At 40.5% G+C, this 20725-nt stretch overlaps 3 protein-coding genes across 3 annotated transcripts; all 3 read right to left on the reverse strand.

Annotated features, from left to right (window-relative positions):
- Positions 1 to 5751: 5751 nt before the first annotated feature.
- On the reverse strand, positions 5752 to 6246 carry LOC148741899 (uncharacterized). Its single transcript, XM_088741538.1, has one exon. The coding sequence runs from the start codon at positions 6244 to 6246 to the stop codon at positions 5752 to 5754; it is 495 nt and encodes a 164-aa protein (XP_088597664.1).
- A 312-nt stretch (positions 6247 to 6558) lies between these two features.
- On the reverse strand, positions 6559 to 8033 carry LOC148741900 (uncharacterized). The gene is made up of 2 exons (XM_088741586.1): positions 7496 to 8033; positions 6559 to 7037 (listed from the first exon to the last, which is right to left on the reverse strand). Exons 1-2 carry the CDS (start codon positions 8031 to 8033, stop codon positions 6559 to 6561), a joined length of 1017 nt encoding a protein of 338 aa, XP_088597712.1.
- Positions 8034 to 8173: 140 nt separating this feature from the next.
- Positions 8174 to 9852, reverse strand: LOC148741901 (uncharacterized). Its single transcript, XM_088741640.1, has 2 exons — positions 9367 to 9852; positions 8174 to 8428 (listed from the first exon to the last, which is right to left on the reverse strand). The coding sequence occupies exons 1-2, from the start codon at positions 9850 to 9852 to the stop codon at positions 8174 to 8176; spliced, it is 741 nt and encodes a 246-aa protein (XP_088597766.1).
- Between the last annotated feature and the right edge of the window lie 10873 nt (positions 9853 to 20725).

Below are 20725 nucleotides of genomic sequence, written 5' to 3' on the forward strand. Positions count from 1 at the left end.
CATATATTTTCAGCATTGTGGCTTTATAAAGATGATGAAAGCCATACACTACCTACTTATAATTGTACACTGAAAATATGCCTTACCCTAATTGATCTTTAATTTTGTTGTGTATCCTTTAAATCATAAAATTGGCTTTCCATTGGATATGGATGTTTTCTACATGTCTCTGCGATCAAGATTGCGTTACCTGTGACAGTGCTGAATAACTTATGCACATGCACTAGGTTTCGGCGGATTGCATGTGGACACGAAGATTAAGTCATGATTAGTATTACATGAATGGTTGTTTATTAATTTATACATAAAGATGGCACGGTGTTCTTTTCTACAATGCAGTAATGGTTTCCAGCCAAGTCTCTTTAGGGCCTCAGTTGTGGAAAAATAAACAGATAAGGCTAAAATGAGGCGAGCGGCCTTATTCTGCAACACTTGCAGCCCAGACATTAAAGACGCATCTCCACGATCTCCCCAAAGGATATCCCCATATGATATCCCCATAGTCAAAAATAGGTAAAAATGAAACTATTGAAGAACATAATTCTAGCTTTGAGGGGGAGGCAAGATTTAATACACCTTAAAAGATCTAACTTTCTACTGACCTTACTACGAATATAATCAGTGTGGTCAGTCCAGGAGAAGGGGTTATTAATCACAATGCCTAAGTAAGTTAAAGAAACTATGTTATCGAGAGGGGTATCATCAGCTGAAATAAGTAGGGACTCAACTTTATTCAAGCGGGAACTACTACCAATAAGCAAAAATTTGGATTTTTGAACATTCAGAGTCAGTTGGTTTGCCCTAAGCCACCCACATATACGCTTTAAGTCAGCGTTAATCTTACTTTGTAAGTCTAAAGTAGATTTGAAAGCGAGATACTGTTGACCGTTACTTATCATGTTCAAAACTGCACTTTAATGAGGTTGTCCACAGATATATAATTACCTGTATTGTGGTTGGTGGGTGTGAAGAACGAGGTGCAAGTGTTTAGGTGCTAATTACAATAGTTGTGCAACAATATAAAACAGTGTCATCTGCATATAAAGTAACCTGACAATTGCAAAACATCAGGTAGATCATGTAAATTATGAATAAAAGCGGGCCCAAAATAGAGTCTTGAGCAGTGCCAATCAATACAGTGGCAGCTGTGGAACAAGCATAATCACAGCTAGTCATTTGTGTTCTGTTTGTTAAGAATGAAGTAAACCAGGCTTTGCCAGCATCATCAACACCGTAAGTTGAGAGCCTCTGGAGCAGTATTGAATGATTGACAGTGTCAAACGCTTTGGCGAGGTCTAAAAAAACAGCACTGGTCAGGCAACCATTGTCCATGGAGTGAAGTATCTGATCAGAAAGCGGAGTGGCGGCAGTAATAGTAGATGACTTCAATCTAAATCCAAACTGGTTGGGTGAAATTAAATTGTTCTCAGTAAGATATGCAGAAAACTGAGTATGTACCGCCTTCTCTAAAATCTTGCTTACAGTCGGGAGAATGGAAATTGGCCTGTAATTAGAAGCATTCTGTTTAGCACCCATTTTAAACAAGGGTATAGCCTTTGCTGTTTTCCATATCAAAGGAAATGTTCTTGTTTGAAGGGATAAATTAAAGAGGGCCTTAAGAGAAGGAGTAATAATGTCGTGGTAAATGCAAAACATGGTTAATCATTACATTGTAATCACCACAGATTCGAACAATGCTGTCAGGTTTCAGCACAGGGACGATAGGCGTGGCCCATTCCGAAAATCCACTTTTTCCAGCACACCGACCTTTTCCAGTCTTCAAAGTTTCTCGGCAATCTTCTCTTTTAATGTGAACGGTACTGGTCTTGGTTCAAAGAACTGCGGCAGTGCGTTTTTGTTAAGCTTCAAATGTGCAATAATTCCTTTAATGGTTGGAAGGTTACCATCAAATAACGATGAATACTTCATTCAAAGTGAGTCCAACTTGTTAACCGATTCTAAGGAAATCTGCTTGATCTGTCCACAGTTTTCCCATTGATTGCTACTGGTACGATAAAATCTTAACATTTTCCAAGGGAATCTGAGACTGTAAAGTGGGGCGATTGCCTGACTGCCAGATCTTCTTTGATGAAATGAACCTTCTGCTGTTTCTTATTTTTTTTTCAAATTTCGACTTTGCGCTCCACTTTTTCTTCCCAGTTTTAGGTTTTTCCTCCTTCTCAGGACATTGCTTCACAATGTGACCCACCTTTTGACAAGCAGACACTTCGAATTGCAAAACAAACACGTGTCCAACGAGTGATTGACTTTTTCACAATGAAGACACTCGGGAAATGTAGCTGCCACTGTTTTTACTTCTTCCACACTTCCTCCATGCAATGCAGTGGTTTCCTTTTTGGTCAGTTCCGCAGTACACGCCCTCTCGACAGGCATTTGTAAAGTTGAGTCCGCTACTGCGAGTAACTTGCGTTGAATTGTTTGCTCCTTTAAACCACACACAAATCGATCCCGAATTGCCTCTTTACAATAACTGCCAAACTCACAAGTCTCAACCAACTTCTTCAATCTAGGAACAAAATCTCTTATTGCTTCTGACTCTTGCTGTTCCACCTTGTGGAACTTGAAATGCTCTGCCATGACTATCGGCTTTGGATCCAGGTGCTTAGCCAAATTATCCACAATTTCCGCAAAAGACTAATCCTTCAGCCTTCTTGGAAATACAATGCTTCTAAGTAACGCATACATTTTATTACCCATTAAGGTAAGTATTGTTGGCACTTTTTTTGCTTCCAACATATTGTTGACCTCGAAGAACATTTCCATTCACTCGACATAATGCTTCCAGTCTCAGCCCAGTACAAACTCCTCAACTCGACCGATAAGCAAAGAATTTACTACTACCATCTGTTGTGCCGAGGAATTCATCAGTTTTTCTCCCTCATTCATTCTTGTCGCCAGTTGTTGTGTCTTAATGCAGAAAAGTGGCACCAATCCTTGGTTAAAACGGCCAACCAAACTTTAACAATCACTACCTAAACTACAGTTGCACAATATACCCACAACCTCAACATGCATGCATGCAACTTAGCCATTTAGGTTTACACTCTGGGACCTATCATATCATGCATCTTACATAACATTACACCTAGTGATGGTTCCTATTATTTAAACCCTAATTCATTAACACTATAACATTAGTTAAACTCTAGTTTCATTAACACTATAACACTTCCCAAAGTTTACAGAATATATCCTATGAAGAAAAAAAGTCTGAATTTCTGAAGTTACAATATTTATTCGTCCATAAGCTGATCTGGGCTGTAAGCCGAGACCCTAAACTCTGGTCTGTTTTAATCAGGAAGGTTCTTAAAACATGTAAATTGAAAATACTCTGCTATAAGCCGAGACCATATTCAGAGAATTCCATTCTCGAACAAACTGAAATGAACACAAAAGTTTCAAAACAGAAACGAGCTTCAGTGCAGTATTGCTGTCTAAAACAATTCAGAGACTGACCAGAGAGTAAGTAATCAGTGAGATGCTAGAGGAAAGATTAAGAGAATCTCTTTAATTGAGAGCTGGAGATGTCAGCAAAATGCACAACGATAGACCATTGCACTCCAAAATATCCATGGCTGGATGAGAGATTACTTTACTGGTTTACAGAGCAGAGAAGCCAAGGTAAGTTTCTTTTCACATTATTGCAAATTTCAACACCATAACATGAGACGAGTTTGTTAACCAATCGTGGGAATGGGCAATTCTGATTAGCCAGTTGTGAAATTTTTAAAAGACTTTTGCAAGATCTATACACTCGTTCAAAACCTGCAGAATCTTTACTCTTGATGGGATGGAAGATGAAGCAATCTACTCGGAAGAAATGGCAGAACTAGCAGATGAGGAATAGATGGACGACGAATTCCACGCCGACACTGAGGACAAACAGCAAGCAGTATTTATTACGCACCAAAAACAACAAACCGCTCCTTTATAAGGAGCCACATGAGTCAAGTCAATGACCAACTTCAACTTGTTTTGTTAATTTACTTCTGCATGCAATGTCTCGGCCTATGGACGAATACAGGGTTTGTACGCGTCTTGAAAACCCTTGAATCTCAGGAGGTCGATTTGAAGGCCTTCAAAGTACTTGAATTTCGTTTTGGGTCCTTGAAAGTCCTTGATTTTTTATTGAAAAACATCAAAAAATATCTGCTTTTAAGGCTTTAAAGAACTGGTTTTGTTTTGCACCATTGGTAAACCTAAAACATAAATGTTAACAGAAACATTTTTCTTGGTTTTTGGGTAAAATTGTCATTACAAAAAGTAGTTGAAATTGTTAAGTTGGGTCCTGGAAAGTCCTTGAAAAGCCCTTGAATCTTTGGCCTGAAAAAGTGTACGAACCTTGCAAATATATCTGTTTCCTTTGAATTTGCTATTTCGAAATTTTCAAATCAAATTTTCGAGATTTTGGTAAATTTTTGAAAAAATCACTCAGCTTTATAGATGAATAAATACCGTAACTGGAAGGTGATTCCCTAAAAAATTCGATGATATTAATTTTGTAAGAAGTGGGAATTCCAGAGAATCCCAGGGTAGCGTCGCCTAGCAATGGAAGGATAGCTAGTACATAGAGCCCCAAAACGAACACACAAGCACCACGTGTAACAATCCCAAGTGTTTAATTTTATGAGATACAAAATGGAACGTAGCCAGGTAGCGATAAATGAGGTAGTTGCTGAATACTTGGTGTGATTGCGATAGCAAATGTGGTAGAATTATGTGTGTTTGGTTCGAACTAGAAGGTAACAGAAAATGAAACAAAGCTAATTAATTGACTTAAAAACGATGACACGGCACAATGACCTATTCTTGAAATCAACTCAACTAATAATGAAGAAAATTATAAACTAAATCGAGCATAAACAATAGAGGTAAATTACTTTGGTAGAGCTCCTAGAATACTTGAAAAGCGTGGGTATTGGAGTAGACAAAACAATTTTACACTGAGTAGCGGAGCGCACGACCTCTTGACAGCGATCAAAAAATGGTTCTCTCTTTGTCGCAAGCCAATAATATGAGCGAATGACTGACATAACTTGCATAACAATCTCACCCCCAATTACAGTAATCGACTAAAATAAACCATGACGTAGATAAACGTTAACTAAGCGTAAAACAATCGGTGTTTAAGCAGTAATCTAAGGTACAAAGGAAATAAATAGCTAACATTCCGGCTCCTTTAAAGGCAGATACCAACTGAAGCCTTTAACCACTTCGATAAAGCTGAAACACACCAACAGTAAGGACCTAAGTTTCCTACGAAAGTAAACGTGTCTACAAGATAGATCTACAATTGAACTGTCTGTAAACTACTAATGTTCAAGCAGCTTCTAATAGCACGAACTTGTCCACTGGCCGCACAAGGATTGAAGTCTTAGTCTTGACCTTAACACTTGTGACCAGGCCATCTCTCTTGTTGTTATATACTTCCAGGATTCGTCCTAGGGGCCAGCAACTGCATGGAACATTTACGTCGAGAACAAGCACGATGTCATTGATCGTGACATTTCTCCTTGCACTGCCCCATTTCTGTCTTTCTCACAGCTCTGGTAGATTTCACGTAACCACCTTCTCCAGAACATGTCAACCAGGTACTGCACATGTCGCCATCTGCGGCTGGAGTAGTTATCTTCTTTCTGAAACAGACCTGGAGGCAAGGTAGGTCCTGATCGCCACAGTAGTAGATGATTCGGAGTGAGGGCCTCGGGGTCCCTGGGGTCATCTGACACCTTAGTAATTGGGCACCCGTTGCTGATTACTTCTACCTCGGCCATTAGTGTCAGTATTCCTTCGTCGTCCAATCCTTGCCGTACGCATGCAACACACCCACACGCCTCCATGAAGAGAACCTGCTGGAGGGTTAAAGATCCCCTTGACACTCTTAGCCAGAAGGAATTCGTGGATCTTGCCTTGATTCCACTCGTTAATCCCTTCACGAAGCTCTTTCTCCCCTTTGACGAAATTTCCACCCTTGCCAGACCTAATCTTGAAAGGCGGACCCCTTCTCACAATGAATCTTCTCAGTGCGTTGACAAAAGAGCCAGTGTTCAGGCTGTGTAGAACTTCAATGTGGATTGCCCGTATCGATAAACATGTGAATAAGACTCCATACCATTTCACCATATCCCTTCCACATTGCACCTCTAGCGGACCTAAGCAGTCAAAACTGACGTAGCTAAACAGATGCTCCGAAGAATTCACTCTATCTTCAGGTAAACTGGCCATTTTGTGCTGACTCACTGGTGCCTGTCTCCTCTTGCAGTCAAACACGAGCTTAGCGTATGGTGAATGGAGATTCTTGTTTGAGTTATCCAGTACTTCAGCCTTATTAAGGATAGGGGTGTGTTTAACACTGGAGTGGCCGCTGATTAGGTGATAATGATGTATGATGGTCTTTAGGGAGTATGACAGGATGTTTGGCTTCTTGCTTGATAGGAGAGTTGTGAATACGGCCTCCTACACGAATGACCCCATTTACGAGAATTGGATCCAACTTAATGATTCTGCTTGAGTCATTGACCTCCTTTTGCACACTTGCTAGACTGACGTAGACTGCACCAGACTGACAAAGGCAGCTCTCTTCTCTTCAGGCCCGCAGGGGTCTTCTTCACCTTGATTTATGGCAGGAGGGCGCTTTGGCCAATTTTCCTCATTTTGCCAGAGGAAGTCATTGCCTGTTGTCCAGCAGTTGCTCTCTGTGATGGCCTTAACGGACAGTCCCCTGGAAGCATCATCAGTGGGGTTGAGCTTAAGCTTAGTTTGGACATAGCGCCACTGACTGGGGAGAGATTGTTCGCAGATTGCAGCTACTCTGTTGGCAACAAAAGTTTGGAATCTCTTCTCTTCATTCTCGATGTATCTCAAGATACATATACTATCTGTCCAATAGATTGATTGATCCACTGCTAAATCAATTTCTTCTTGGATCATTCTGGCCAGTCTGGTAGATAGCACAGCAGCAGAGAGCTCCAATCTTGGTATGGTAACTGGCTTCAATGGAGGTAGTGTGGATTTTCCTGTTGCGAATGAACAATGGACATCGCCACTTGTGTTGACCTGTTGTAGTTAAGTGACTGCACCATAGGCTACTTCAGAGGCGTCAGAAAAGTCATGCAGATGAGGGGAAACCACTTCACCAGTCTGTGGGCTTAAAGCACGGATCAACAGAGAAGCACTCGAGTTTCAGTAGCGCTTCTAGCCAAGCATTCCAACGCACGAGGTCTTCGTCAGAGATTTTGTTGTCCCAGTCAAGCTTCTTCTTGCATAGCTGTTGTAGAAGTATCTTGGCCGGAAGAATAAAAGGAGCAATGAAACCAAGCGGGTCGTATACTGAGCTGATGACCAATAAAATGCCTCTTCGAGTAGCTGAACGGTCTTTGATGATGATACTGAGGCCGAAGGTGTCTGAGGATATGTTCCACTGTACACTGAGCGCTCTTTCAAAAGGGGCTTTTCTGAAATCTAAATTCTTCACTGAAATCGCTCTCTGATTCGGGGATGGATTCCACCACTTCACGGGAATTCGACAGCCACTTGGTAAGATGAAAACCACCTCTCTTGAGTAGCTCCGTGAGATTCTTCACGAGGCTGACAGCATCATGCTCTGATTTGACTGCTTTCAAGCAATCGTCAACATAGAAGTTCCTCTGCACTGTGCAAATAACCTCTAAGTTGAAGCTTGCTTTACTGTCATCTGCGGTTTTACTGAAGGTGAAGTTGGTACAGCTGGGAGATGATACACCTCCAAAGAGGTGAGCAGTCATCATGAATTCTTCTGGTTCTGAGTTTAGGTCACCACTTGGCCACCAGAGGAAGCGTAAAGCATTGCGGAGATTGGGTCTGACACGAACTTGAAGAAACATGGCTTCTATGTCTAAGATAAGGGCAATGGGCTCTTGGTGGAATCGTGTTAGCACCCCAACAAGGGAATTCGTGAGGTCCGGCCCCGGTAATAGCTTGTCATTGAGTGAACTTCCTCGATACTTCGCAGAGCAATCAAAGACAACACGCATCTTCCGGGTTTAGCTGGGTGAAACACAGCGTGTTGGGGAAGGTACCAGGTCTTCCCTGGGATGTCAGATTCTGGCGCCTTGGTGGTGTAGGTTTTTTCGAAGAGATCGCTAATGCAGTCCCTGTATTTCGTCAACAGACGTTAATCCTTGAGCAGACGCTTCTTTAGTAGGGTTAATCTATGCTGTGCAACGATTTTGTTGTTGTCCAAGTAGAGTGGATCAGTTTTCCATGGCAAAGCAATTTCATAGGGGCCATTCTCCAGTTTGGCGGTCTCATTCATGATATCCAGGGCACGCTTATCTTCTTGTGACGTGGAGAGCTTACTATTATAGACGGTGTCGTCGAACTCCACGTTGCGGTAGTTGAAAAACTGTTCGTTAAGTTCCACATCAGCCTTGATTTAGTTGGAAGTGTGGGCAGCATAACTATGGGACCTGCCCAAAGGACCATTGACAACCCATCCGAACACAGTTCTGGTTGCATAAGGGCCACCATTACAGCTCGGCCTAATCTCTTTCGGTCTTAGGGCTTCTGAAGCGTCACTACCAATGAGCAAGCCAATATCTGCGTCGATTCGAGGAATATCAACACCAGCAAGGTGTGGCCAGCGATCGATGTCTTCCTTATCGGCTGCATTATCTCTAGACACGGGCAGCTTTGGGTCTAGTAAAGACTACTGGTAGTTCTACAAGATTTTCTTCTTTAAGATCTAACACTTCCAAGCTGACTACGTGACTCTTGGCTTTACTATTTTCTTTCTCCATCGTCGTCAATGATAACGTAGTCTGCCGACCTGATAAGCCTAGCTGACAGATGAGGTCCTCAGAAGAGAAAGAGGTGTTTGAACCGCTATCCAGGAATGCGTACGTTTCAACGGCCACGTGACAGCCTGGTGCCTTAACTTTCACAGGTACCATTGCCAGTCCAATTGCAGCCACGAGATTGTGCCCCATCATCAAGAGTATCATTTCTTCCTGCAACATAGGCGTTTACAGCTTCCTGCTCCCCCTCTTTGGCCCATGGTGTAGCCTCTGTATTGGTGCAGTTTCCTGAACTCGTGTTTTGGATTTGATTGACACTTCTGGGATGCAGAAAACTGGAATGGTTCCCATTACAGCCGGTAACTCTACAGAATCTTGGCTTCGGGCATGAACTTGCCCTATGACACAGTATGAGGCAGTTATCGCACAGGTCCTTCGATCGTACAAAACGCAGTCTTTCAGACAGGGGTTTCCTCTTGAACTCACTACACCGAGATAACCAATGGTTTGACCAGCAGAGGGGACTTTTCCACTTGCCTTGATATTGCTCTCACCTTGTTTTGTTGCTCACTTGTCTTGAACCAGTCTGAGTCACGAAGGGTGACGCATTCTGCAATGCAGGATTTTGTTTAGTTCTACTACTTCCTGTCAATGGTGTTGAATGGCTAGATATGTCTCCAAATACAGCATGAGTAGCTGCCCTAGCCTTTGCTCTCACAAAGTCCCTGAGGTCTTCGATTGTTATTTCTCTACCTTGTTCTTCGGTGACTTTATCTGTTACATCCCGCCATCTCAGTCGAAGACCGTAAGGAAGCCTGCTGACTATTGCTTTAAGTTTGTCAAGAGTTTCCAACTTGTTAAGATAGCCTATCTCTTTAAGAGTGTTTTTACATCCGGTCAGGAGGATGGAGAATCTTCTGAGTGCATCAGCGTCTTCCACTCTGATGATGGGTCCCTTGGCGAGCTTGTCAATGTATGCAGTTGCTATCCTATAGCTTTGCGCACACCTTTCCTTCAGAAGCTTCCATGCTTCGCTAAAATCAACATCTTCTTTCATCGTCAGGCAGCTTTTTACAAGTTCCCTCAGTTCACCAGTCGTGTACTGGACTAAGTAATAGAGTCGAGCACTTTGAATTGACGTCTTACTCTCGATGAGGTTCTCGAAGGCTCGAATAAATGTTCAGTACTCTGTAGGATTCCCACTGAAAGTTGGGGCTTCTGGCTGGGGTAGCGTTAAAGCTAAAGTGCTTTCTCGCTGTCACTGAATAAGTTCTTGCATGTGACAATTCTGTTGGTGATGTGCTTCCAACAGACTCTGCACCAAATTTGTACTCGTCTGATTCTTCTTTGTCATCTCGCGAGGCCGGAGAAGATTTGATAGTTTTCTGATCCTCATACGTTTCGACTTTAGGAAGATAGCTCTTGGCTTACGGATTTAGTGTGACGGTTTAGCTTCTGTGAATTCAGACGGACCATGACGCTGATGACTCGAACTGGCTTGCAATGGGTTGGCCCGCTCAGTAATCGGAGGAACTTTGGAGCTTGCTACTAGGCTGAAGAGTGGGCTGCTTCCCACTTGGCTAGATTCTGCCTCGGCATAAACGAGTTCCTCAGTTTGAGCTTGAGCTATCTCAGTTTGAAGTCCCAATTGTTTTGTCTTGATTTGCAAACTTAGTTTTTCCCTTAGAATAGCTTCGAAGTGTTCAAGGCTAGTGGCTTCGGCCTCTAACATCGCCCTTTTAGCAGCAGCTTTTGCCTTTGCGGCAGAAAAGAACTTGCGCGAGATGCCTTCGACGTGACAGACCCGGAGCGGCGTGACAACTTTGTACCAGCTCTAGATCCAACATTACTGACTGAAACTTCGGGATTAAGCTCTGAAAGTTCGCGAGCTGCATGGGTAAGTGTCTCGATCGGAAGGCTTTCAGATGATACTGCCCAGCGTGACACTTTGCCTGCCAACTTTATCATGGACTGATTTACATCTCCGGAGTATTTCTTCGAGTCAGCAATCACATCCTCTTCTGTCGAGCTTTGATGATAGGTGCTCTGGATGTTGTTGAAGTCCTTGATTATAGCCTTGAAATCTTTGAGTTTTCTTTCACCAACTCAATATTTTCTTGGTCACGCATCAAATTCCTGACATCGTTTTGCGCTTTCGTAACAAGACCTTTCATTGTGCTTCTTGATTGTTTTAGCGCTAAAAATCTTTCCGAATCGATACCTTCCCAATCCAACATACGGTTTCTTTCCTTATCCCCTTTGTCCGATGAATTATCACTGGTACCAGTGTGCAAATTTTCGGCCATTTTTGATCTGTGTCAAGTTTTCATGCACAAATCCTTGCAATGTGACCGTGTCTTACATAAAACCAGGCCACGTGTAAAGTATTCAACATTTCCGTAGGTAAAGGATTAACCTTACTAGTCTCAAATTGCGGAGAGTTTCCAAATTTGAACGAATGTGAAGTCCAGAGAATCCCAGGGTAGCGTCGCCTAGCAGTGGAAGGATAGCTAGCACATAGAGCCCCAAAAGGAACTCACAAGCACCACGTGTAATAATACCAAGTGTTTCATTTTATGAGATACAAAATAGAACGTAGCAAGGTAGTGATAAATAAGGTAGTTGCTGAATACTTGGTGTGATTGCGATAGCAAATGTGGTAGAATTATGTGTGTGTGGTTTGAACTAGAAGGTAACAGAAAACGAAACGAAGCTAGTTAATCGACTTACCAACGATGACACGGGACAGTGACCTATTCTTGAAATCAACTCAACTAATAATGAAGGATATGATAAACTAAATCGAGCATAAACAATAGAGGTAACTTACTTTGGTATAGCTCCTAGCGTGCTTGAAAAGAGCGGGTAGCGGAGTAGACAAAACAGTTTTACACTGAGTAGTGGAGCGCACGACCTCTTGACATCGATGAAAAAATGGTTCTCTCTTTGTCGCAAGCTCGTAATATGTGCAAATGACTGACATAAATTGCATACCAATTACAGTAATCGACTGAAATAAACCGTGATGTAGATAAACGTTAACTAAGCGTAAACAATCGGTGTTTAAGCAATAATCTAAGGTACAAAGGAAATAAATAGCGTTTCTAAACTAAGAGCAAGTAGCTTAATATTTACTTACCTACGATGTTAGTTGCTACATTTGCGACTCCATGACTCCCCAAAACACTTACCTTAAAGTACACAAAAGAAGACAATGCTCATCAGTAAATAAATCAATATTTCCACGTACAGTATTCTGCTTGGTTTTTAATGACATCGTGAGTCGCATGATGGCCGACAGAGGAATGCCGCAATTCATGAGAAAATGACCATGAGGTCAACATGGTGATGTGGTCACTGATTATGATCCTCCTGATATGATTACTTTAGATAAAAATACGAGTACACCATTGGGTAACTGGTAATTGTGAAGAAGAGCTCCCCAAAAAATCTATCGGCCGACTGTCAGCTGTTTGTTGGTCGACTGTCGGCTGACAGTTGGCCATTTGTCGGCCGACTGTTGGTCGACTGTCAGCCATTTGTCAGTCGACAAACTGCCGACTGTCGGCCGACTGTTGGTGACCTGTCAGTGAAGTGTCACTAACTTGTTGACTACAACGTGTCATAAACTTCACCTTATTTATCCATATTAGTGAATTGAAAAGATACACTGCGTATTGTATGGGAAACTTTAGTATGTACAGTTGTTGTAGAAACCAATCCTAGTGCAAACACCACCAAGAACAGCCAAATTTTCAAGGTGTTGACTACGATCTCGCTACGAGTTATTCGTCTGCCATTTTGAAATAGGTCCCAGTCCCCCTCCAATTAACTAGTAGGCATTATTGGGCGATTTTTACGTGGAGCTCAGCGAAATGACTGAAAAGCTTCCAAAGTAGCTTTCTTTCCCCTTGGATTTCCTTTAAACCTTATTATATTGATTGTCCTGCTGGTTAATCATCTCGCAAAGAAATCTTTTTACCATCGATCAATAAGTAGGCTAAGCTTAACTCGTGTTTATCGGGACTATTATCGTTTCTGGGTCATGTTTACATCGTTTTTTCACATGCAATAGCCTCTCGGTTAGCTGTTGGTAGCCTGTAGGTAACGTGTGGGTAATCTGTTGGCCGACAGTTGATCGACAGGTTTTTTGGGGAGCTCTTCTTCACAATCACCAGGTAACTCGAAAACAATCAGCGATGATGTCACTCTTACATTACCATATGCTTAATTTTTCATTCGACATTTCTTCCATCTGTACAAAAATCAACTCGCATGTTGGTGTTGTAATGCTGCCTCCTCATCACCCTCGCATGCTTGCGAGGGTGACTTGTTGGCAATAAGTATGGAAAGTAACAGATTTCAAATAGCTTTTGTCAACCAAAGCCGTGGTGTGTTTAGTAAGCCATGGCCACATTTGTGGAATAACTGGTTTGACAGATCCTTTTGGTGGTTGATAATGTCACAGAGGAAGGGTTTGAACTTGGCAAGTATGACTTCCCCTATCTTTGGTTCTGTGATGTAACTGACCAATAAAAGTACCCCACACATTCCTCTTTCCACCTTTCATTTACTTCACAGCCTTTCCCCTCACTAAGCGTTGTCAAAATATTTGGACTCTCGTGCAAAGGAAACCAAAGGACAAAAAAATTACATTTAGATTTTTTCAGTAGCACCACTCAGCAACATTCGACCATAGGCATGATACATATCGATTCCAAAGAAAATCATTTGCACTAGCTCTTCTTGGGGCAGTCCTGCCTCATCCACTTTGCAATGGACTCTGCAATGGACTGGTGAAGGTCAGAAATGAAGGATTTTATTATCATTCTAGTGCCAAGAAAGAAAGCAAACAGTTTTTGACGTGAACAAACTCCATATTAGAGCTGCTGTCTTCTTTGTTGGCCTGCAAAAAATTAAATTGGGATAATTGTAAAATATAAGACAGAGTCATGGTACTGGGGCAAACTCAGTATTGAGAATATATTAAAGAGATGAAGAATTCTCCTGTGGGGGAGACCTTATACGTTTTTTTTCTTGTTGACCACCACAATTTGTAGTTATCTTACTGCATACTCAAGTTCGGTTGAAATTTACCTAGACAAGTGCAATAGGAATTTCAAGGCCTACAGTTCAGCAGAATATGGTGTAGGTTCCTTATTCATCAACAGCAAGCACAATTTCCTTCCTAGTTAGTGAACCTATGACTTTCTCTTTATAGGAACGCCAACATTTCACAATGGTGGGGAACAGGAGATACCACTGATGATAATAGAGAACTTAAAGTGCACCTAAACCCAAAAATTTTTTTCGCTTCACGAAATAAGCGTATTTTTTGGAGTATTTCTGTGCAAACATTTTTTTATTTGCTCAAATCTTCAATTGTCTGTGCCCAGTCAAAATACGGAAAATCGGCCGCCATCTTGCCCCACAGCCGAGTTTAAAGAGGAATGGCTCCAGCGGGTAATGTGACGTCAAATCGAGAACACGAAAGTCTGCATTTCACACATTTTCGCTTGTTTAGGAAGGTTGTAGTCGATTTTGTCCGAAAATATGCCGACTAAGTGTGTTATAGGAGGATGTAGCAACGTGCGAAATTTGCAAGAGGGTATCACGCTTCATACATTCCTCATACAATGCACCTGGTCGGCATATTTCGGACAATATCGACCACAACCTTCCCAAACAAGTGAAAATGTGTGAAAAGCAGACTTTCGTGTTCTCGATTTGACATCACATTATCCGCTAGAGTCATTCCTCTTTAAACTCGGTCGTGGGGCAAGATGGCGGCCGATTTTCCGTATTTTGACTATGCACAGAAAATTTAAGATTTAAGCAAATTAAAAAATTTTTGTACAGAAATACTCCAAAAAATAAGCTTACTTCGTTAGGCGAAAAAAGATTTTTGGGCTTAGGTGCACTTTAAAAAGATTTGAGGATGCCACCTGTCTAGGACGCCACTGGAGGTTCGTTTTCACCAAAAAATGACATTGCGCATGTCGTTGTGTGAACGGGACTGTGTTTCACATGTGGTGAATACGTCATGTTTTAAATTTCACGTCGTGAACGAAACGTGAGTCTGTGTTTGGTTTTGGAAATGAAATTATTCCTTTCTTTCGCCATCTTCGCTGTTATTTTGTATAATCTGTTGTTAACAGTGCTTGTTTTTTCAGAGATAGACATTGAATTCCAGTTCCAAGTAAGTAGACTCCACATGTTTTCCTTATGAACAGAATGGACAAATTTATCATGTTGAACATCAATTAATCATGTCATGTGAGAGGTTGCCTGATGTAAGTAGAGTGTAGTTATAATCAGAAGTCAAACTCGCACTTTCTACAGTGAGCTTAATCAAAAGTTTTCGAGTGCTGCGATCTTTCTTTTGAAGTCTTGGTACATTTTCCTCCTGTTTCCCATGTTTTACTGATTTATTGATAAATTGGTAATTTGGTAATTTACTGGTTACTCTTATGCTGTTTCCGCGACTTGAGAATAGAGGGTGACGCTATATTCAAGGCGTTCGTCGAGGGTCGAACACACAACTTTATAGTACAGCGATTAAATTTGAAATGTGTCGTGTAAGCTGTAGCACGAGTTCCCCACGAAAAGTTCAAACCCGAAGTGTGTAAAATCGTACTGAACAAAGGATGAAGATATACAAAAATGAATGAAAATGTTTTCAGTATGTTTGAGCTATTTACAAGGTTATCAATGCGCCAATAAACCTAACAGTAACGTTTGAATTTTGGACTGTAACTTAGACTCTTAAGAGTAAATTTTGGAGGAGATTCTCCTTGCAGGGTTGAGTCAATTTTTCACTTACGTAATGCGAAAAGGTTGTCAACACTTTAGCGTCAAATAATTCGTGAAACAAATATATTCTTCCCAGCCCCACACTGGGAAGAATATTCTCCACCATCAATTTACGTCACTAATCTGCAACGATGTTGTGAAATTAACAAGGGCAGACAAAGTAGCTGGAGAGAGTCTGAGAAATCCACTTTGATGCAACTTGCGTGGAAGTACTGGCCACAACTGTCGCATCCCAGCCAATCTTCTCCATCGTCGTCAAGGCACACTATGCAGACGTTGATATTTCTCCTACAGCGGACGAAACAAGTATTTCATTATCATTCACTTAAGTATTTCTTTCTTATTGGGTCAGGTCTCATACTTTGACTCTTAACTCTATATCAGGATCAAACCCAATGCTTGGCAAGATTAAAGAATATGCAGTTTGGAAACAAGCTATTACTTAGGTTATTTCTTGTGGATGTCATCGTAACAACAGCCAAACACCATAAACGTTATTAGTGCATGTTCTGTTGCTGTGTCGAAAGCTGCATCTACGGAGGACTCTTCGCACAAACATCTAGCAAACTGAAAGAAACGATCGAAAACAACAATCAATCATTGGGGAAAATGAGTGAAGAATATGCAATATTCTGTTAAAGTCCTTTTAATTGCTAAGGTATATTTAATCAAATGCGCTTTCTTCCTAGTTACCTTGTGAGGGTAAATCTTTCGTACCTTAACACCTCGCGAGTTAATGAGAATAGTGACATCTGTATTAAACTTAATAACTAAATGTCGCGTGTGGGTGCAGAGCATGAGACAAATGAGAACTCCGCACTTGTACCCATCCTTAGTGCACCAGCTCGATGCCAGGCCAATATAGAGAAAGCCAGCCCGTTTTGGCGTCAGCGACCTCACTACAAATATAATGACAGGCAACTAAAGGGTTACTTTATTCTCAAAGTCACTACCATTTTAAATTGAAAGAACAGCATTTTTCACTTACGACTTAATGATTTTACACTTGTTATAAGTACTGAAAGTAGACATTGCATGCCTATCATGTTCACTCTTCTGTTGGCAGAACAGGGCAAGTCAATAAGTCATGTCTACAGTACTTAGTCACTACTAGATAAATAGGGTTTATTACAGCGAGGAATGCTTTCGTATATTTTATGAAACCGCAGTACACATATATGATTTTTATTTATTCAGATTTATTGGCGGGTTTAATATGAACCAACATAATGACCTGCTCCCAGTTGGCTTGTTAGCTCAGTTTGTAGAGCACTGCACTGGTATCGCAGAGGTCATAGGTTCAAATCCCGTACGGACCTAAAATTTTTTCATCCCACTAGAAAGAATACTCATTTCGAAAGCCTCCATTACCTTAATTTTTTTATACTTTATCAGAGACCAGCTAAGTTCAGGATTTTAATTATATTTCATCCGGTAAGCCAAGAACAGCAACCAAGAGAGGGATGTCATATTTTTCGAAGCGAAAATCTGTCTTACACTCAGTCTCACTTTTATCTTGCAATGTGGATTTTTAGACTTGCTAACATCATACAACAACAGAAATTCATCCTCATTCATGATTTCCTTGCAAAAACTTAAAAGAAGTTCGTCCTGTGCTTTCCTGAAGAACGCTATTCTTGACCAGGGGCTGGAAAAAGTTTGCATCTTGTTTATGTTTTTTTAAGTCTAAACTCCCGCTCAAAGAACGGTGTTCTTGCCCAAGGCCTTTAAAGGCCGTGAAGTCCTAGAAGATGACGCTGTCCTCTAATCTTAAGGTCCCTAATAATAGGTGACTTCAGTGTAGCAAGGCAGTCCCCTGTGCTGGAAAACGAGTAAAAATTCGCCCACCAATTCAGTCCAGATGATAACAAAGCTAAGAAGTATGTTTCCAGCTGGAAAATTTCCAATTATGAAGGGTTGGCTGCTCCAGTAAAAGGTACCATTGCAACTTTTACATTTGGAAGTGACTGGCAACATTGTTCCTGTTTGGCTAATATTAGGGTTTGGCTCAGGAGCAAAGCACAAATGAAAATACTGAAAGACTGTTTTGGCACAAGAACATTTTTTTAATAATTTCTACAGTCACTAATTTTCTTAAAGTTCTTTTCTTCTTTTCAACAACGAGAATTAAAACCTTATTTTTGTTAACGGCTAGCTTATTTTTTTCATTTTTGTATCTACTGTTCATTTCCTATATTTGGGAGAAAGTAAAACGTGTGAGACTGTATTTTCGATGAAGAACGCAGAAAATTTTATTTGAGGTAGTTGGATATGGGGATGTAAATGGAAGAATTTAGGGGAAAAGATAGGTACATAACAAGATCACAACACAAGCAATATTTCAATGAATCATATGTTGATTAGTACTCTGAAGTAACATTACGTTAACGTTGCTAATAATTTTTAACCCAATGAGATTTAATGTTTGGCCTTGAGGTTTTATTTAACAGAAAGTTCAATAGAGATAGAGAGTCACCATAAAAGATTTGTAAAACTTCTTTCAGAGTTCTTAAGCCCTACAACTGTAATAATGCCAATTGTTGAGAAAAAGCAGTTTAACTTCATCCTAATAAATAAATGAATAAGTAATTTACCATTTATAAGGTGCAAAATAGCATTCACATATGATCTAATGCACTGTAAAAAAATACATCAAATCTCTGTAAACTAAGATTTGAGTATAAATCTCACCGTATATACAACAAGATTTGATTATTAAAAGCACTGTAACTTAGCACCTAAAATTATATTAAAACTTTTATGATAAGTCACAATAATAATTGTAAATCTATAAAGCATAGGCTTCTTTAAAAATTGTTTAGTTTGGTTTTGAAAGGCTTCAAGCTTGTTTCCATCCTTAATGCACTTGAAAGTTTGTTCCATAGAGTTGGTGCAGCCACTTGGAAAGCCCTGTTGCCTAAGGTCTTTTAGACTTGAACGTCAGTGCAGCCAGGAACAGTTCATCATTTGACGTTTTAGGGGTACTTCTTCTTAACTTCTATTAAATTCTGTATATAATATGGAACCAGTCCATGTATTGTAATGTTGTAAGTATCACCTTGAATTTAATTCTAACACTTATTGGTATTACCAACGTAAGTGACACAACACACGTGTCATCCGACAAAACCGTGGAGTATAACGAGTCACTGTGATGTAATAGAAATACTTTATTGTAAATTGAAATCATGAATGGAACATCAGTTAATGATATGTAGTCATTTATCTGCACAGTGCACCTAATGAAAGTGTACAAAGTATTTCCAATGGTCAAAATTCTATTTAATGTCGGAGACCTTCATAAACTATTATGCACGAAGTGATGGTAAATAATAGTAGTAAGGGACATTCTTACACATTGCTTACCAGCATTTTCACCAAACACTTATCACCTTGACTGAAATCAGCAGACACAGTTCTTGTAGGGTCCACTATATTGAATATTGCAGGCCCTAGATTTTCCTCCACATCATTGCCAACCTCGACAACAATTGTATGTAAACATTGTAGTACATAAATTGGCTAAACCAAAACACAACTTGATTCCACATTTTGTATTGTCCAACAACTTGTTTCAATGGTGGTAAATAAAAGACATTCATCTAAAAGAGCAGGGTTGGCATAGTGGTGAGAGCACTCGCCTTCTACCAATGTGTCCCGGGTTGGATTCCCGGACCCAGCGTCGTAAGTGGATTGAGTATGTTGTTTCTCTATTCTGCTCCAAAGGCTTTTCTCCAGTTACTCTGGTTTTCCCCTCTCCTCAAAAACCATCATCCTTTGAATTTATTTAATTTAGACTTTATTTGGATTTACACACGATCCCAGAAGCTGTTCAGCTTTAAACATTATTGCATCTAAATGAAGTTGCTATTATTATTATTATTATTATTATTATTATTATAACATCATTAGCATTATATGCCAAAAACGATTCTTGAAATGTAACAAAGCATCTTTTCTTTTGAGTAAATTGTCATGAGAGCCAATTTTTTATCAGTATTGTTCAGCAGAGATTCCCATATTACTTATGACAAAATCGTTGGCTAGCAGACTCTCATCGACTATGTGTGGATGGTTCGTCCAATTCTATTCAATAGCAGTAACAGCAGTAACAGCAAGGACAACTCAAGCACTGCAGGAGAATCTCTTTTGCTTTCAAGTAATTTCAGAGGTTTTCAAATACTTTCAGACACTTTCAGATATTCTCAAACACTCTCAAGAAGGTCTGTTGAGCAGATTCAAGCTTAAATAATGACCGCAAAGGTCCAGACCGTGAAATGTTGGCCTGTGAGAGCACAACTCCTTGCCATAAAAAACGATTGTAGGAAAGCTGGTGTGCGAAATCTAAGCAACAAATATGAATGAATAACAAGATAAAAAACGATTTTCGGCAACGTGCTACATTCATAAATACAACATGGCCACTTTGTGAGGTTCAACAGCTTGGGGGATCCCAGGAGAATGCGCTGTGACGGGGGAACAGAAAATAAGATTACTGACACCCTTGAACAGTTTTTTTTGATGGCACGATAACTACAAGTTTGCAGGTAGTGATAGTTTTGTTGAAAGTAAAAGCAGTGCAAACCAGCATATAGGAGCCTAGTGGTCAAAACTCCACAAGGGAGGAAGAGGGTGGCCGATAAATATGATTTAAGATCTGTGCAATTCTGGTGTTTACAAGGAAGGTTATCCCACTAAGGAATGCCTGAAATTTTGTTTTCTGCCAATAACACGAGGTGAGCCACAACTTGTCGTAGAGCTGTGGAATACACGCGGTATTCAGCGACAAAAGCGATGCAAATTAGAGGGTGGTAAACCAGATATCATGTTTTTTACACCTAAGATGTATGGAACACATAGCTACTTAAAAGTAGTTGATATCGATGCAAAGGCGTCCAAAGAAATGTACGCTGAAAATTGTGTCGATTTCCATGAGGATGTAAAGGAATTAGTGCAATTATGTTGCGATTATGTTGCACCCTTGAATGAGTGCGAGGCTGTTAAATTGTTTTCCGAGATAGCAGGCGTTTTGAAAAACTACTAAAAGTTAGAAACTGCATTGTTATAACAGTCTTATTAATTGATTAATTATTCACTTGATGATCAAAAGCTCTTTA

Source organism: Stylophora pistillata, chromosome 1 (assembly GCF_964205215.1).
Source record: "Stylophora pistillata chromosome 1, jaStyPist1.2, whole genome shotgun sequence".
Taxonomy (NCBI): domain Eukaryota; kingdom Metazoa; phylum Cnidaria; class Anthozoa; order Scleractinia; family Pocilloporidae; genus Stylophora; species Stylophora pistillata.

Bases quoted from the DNA above. Each gene is read 5' to 3' on its own strand.
- LOC148741899 (XM_088741538.1), bottom strand. From the start codon at position 6,246: ATGGCCAGTTTACCTGAAGATAGAGTGAATTCTTCGGAGCATCTGTTT.
- LOC148741900 (XM_088741586.1), bottom strand. From the start codon at position 8,033: ATGCGTGTTGTCTTTGATTGCTCTGCGAAGTATCGAGGAAGTTCACTC. The intron at 7,038-7,495 runs GTGAAGAATTTA...CATTCGCAACAG, and splicing joins CGAATCAGAGAGCGATTTCA to GAAAATCCACACTACCTCCA.
- LOC148741901 (XM_088741640.1), bottom strand. From the start codon at position 9,852: ATGAAAGAAGATGTTGATTTTAGCGAAGCATGGAAGCTTCTGAAGGAA. The intron at 8,429-9,366 runs GTGAGCAACAAA...AACTAAATCAAG, and splicing joins CTCAGACTGGTTCAAGACAA to GCTGATGTGGAACTTAACGA.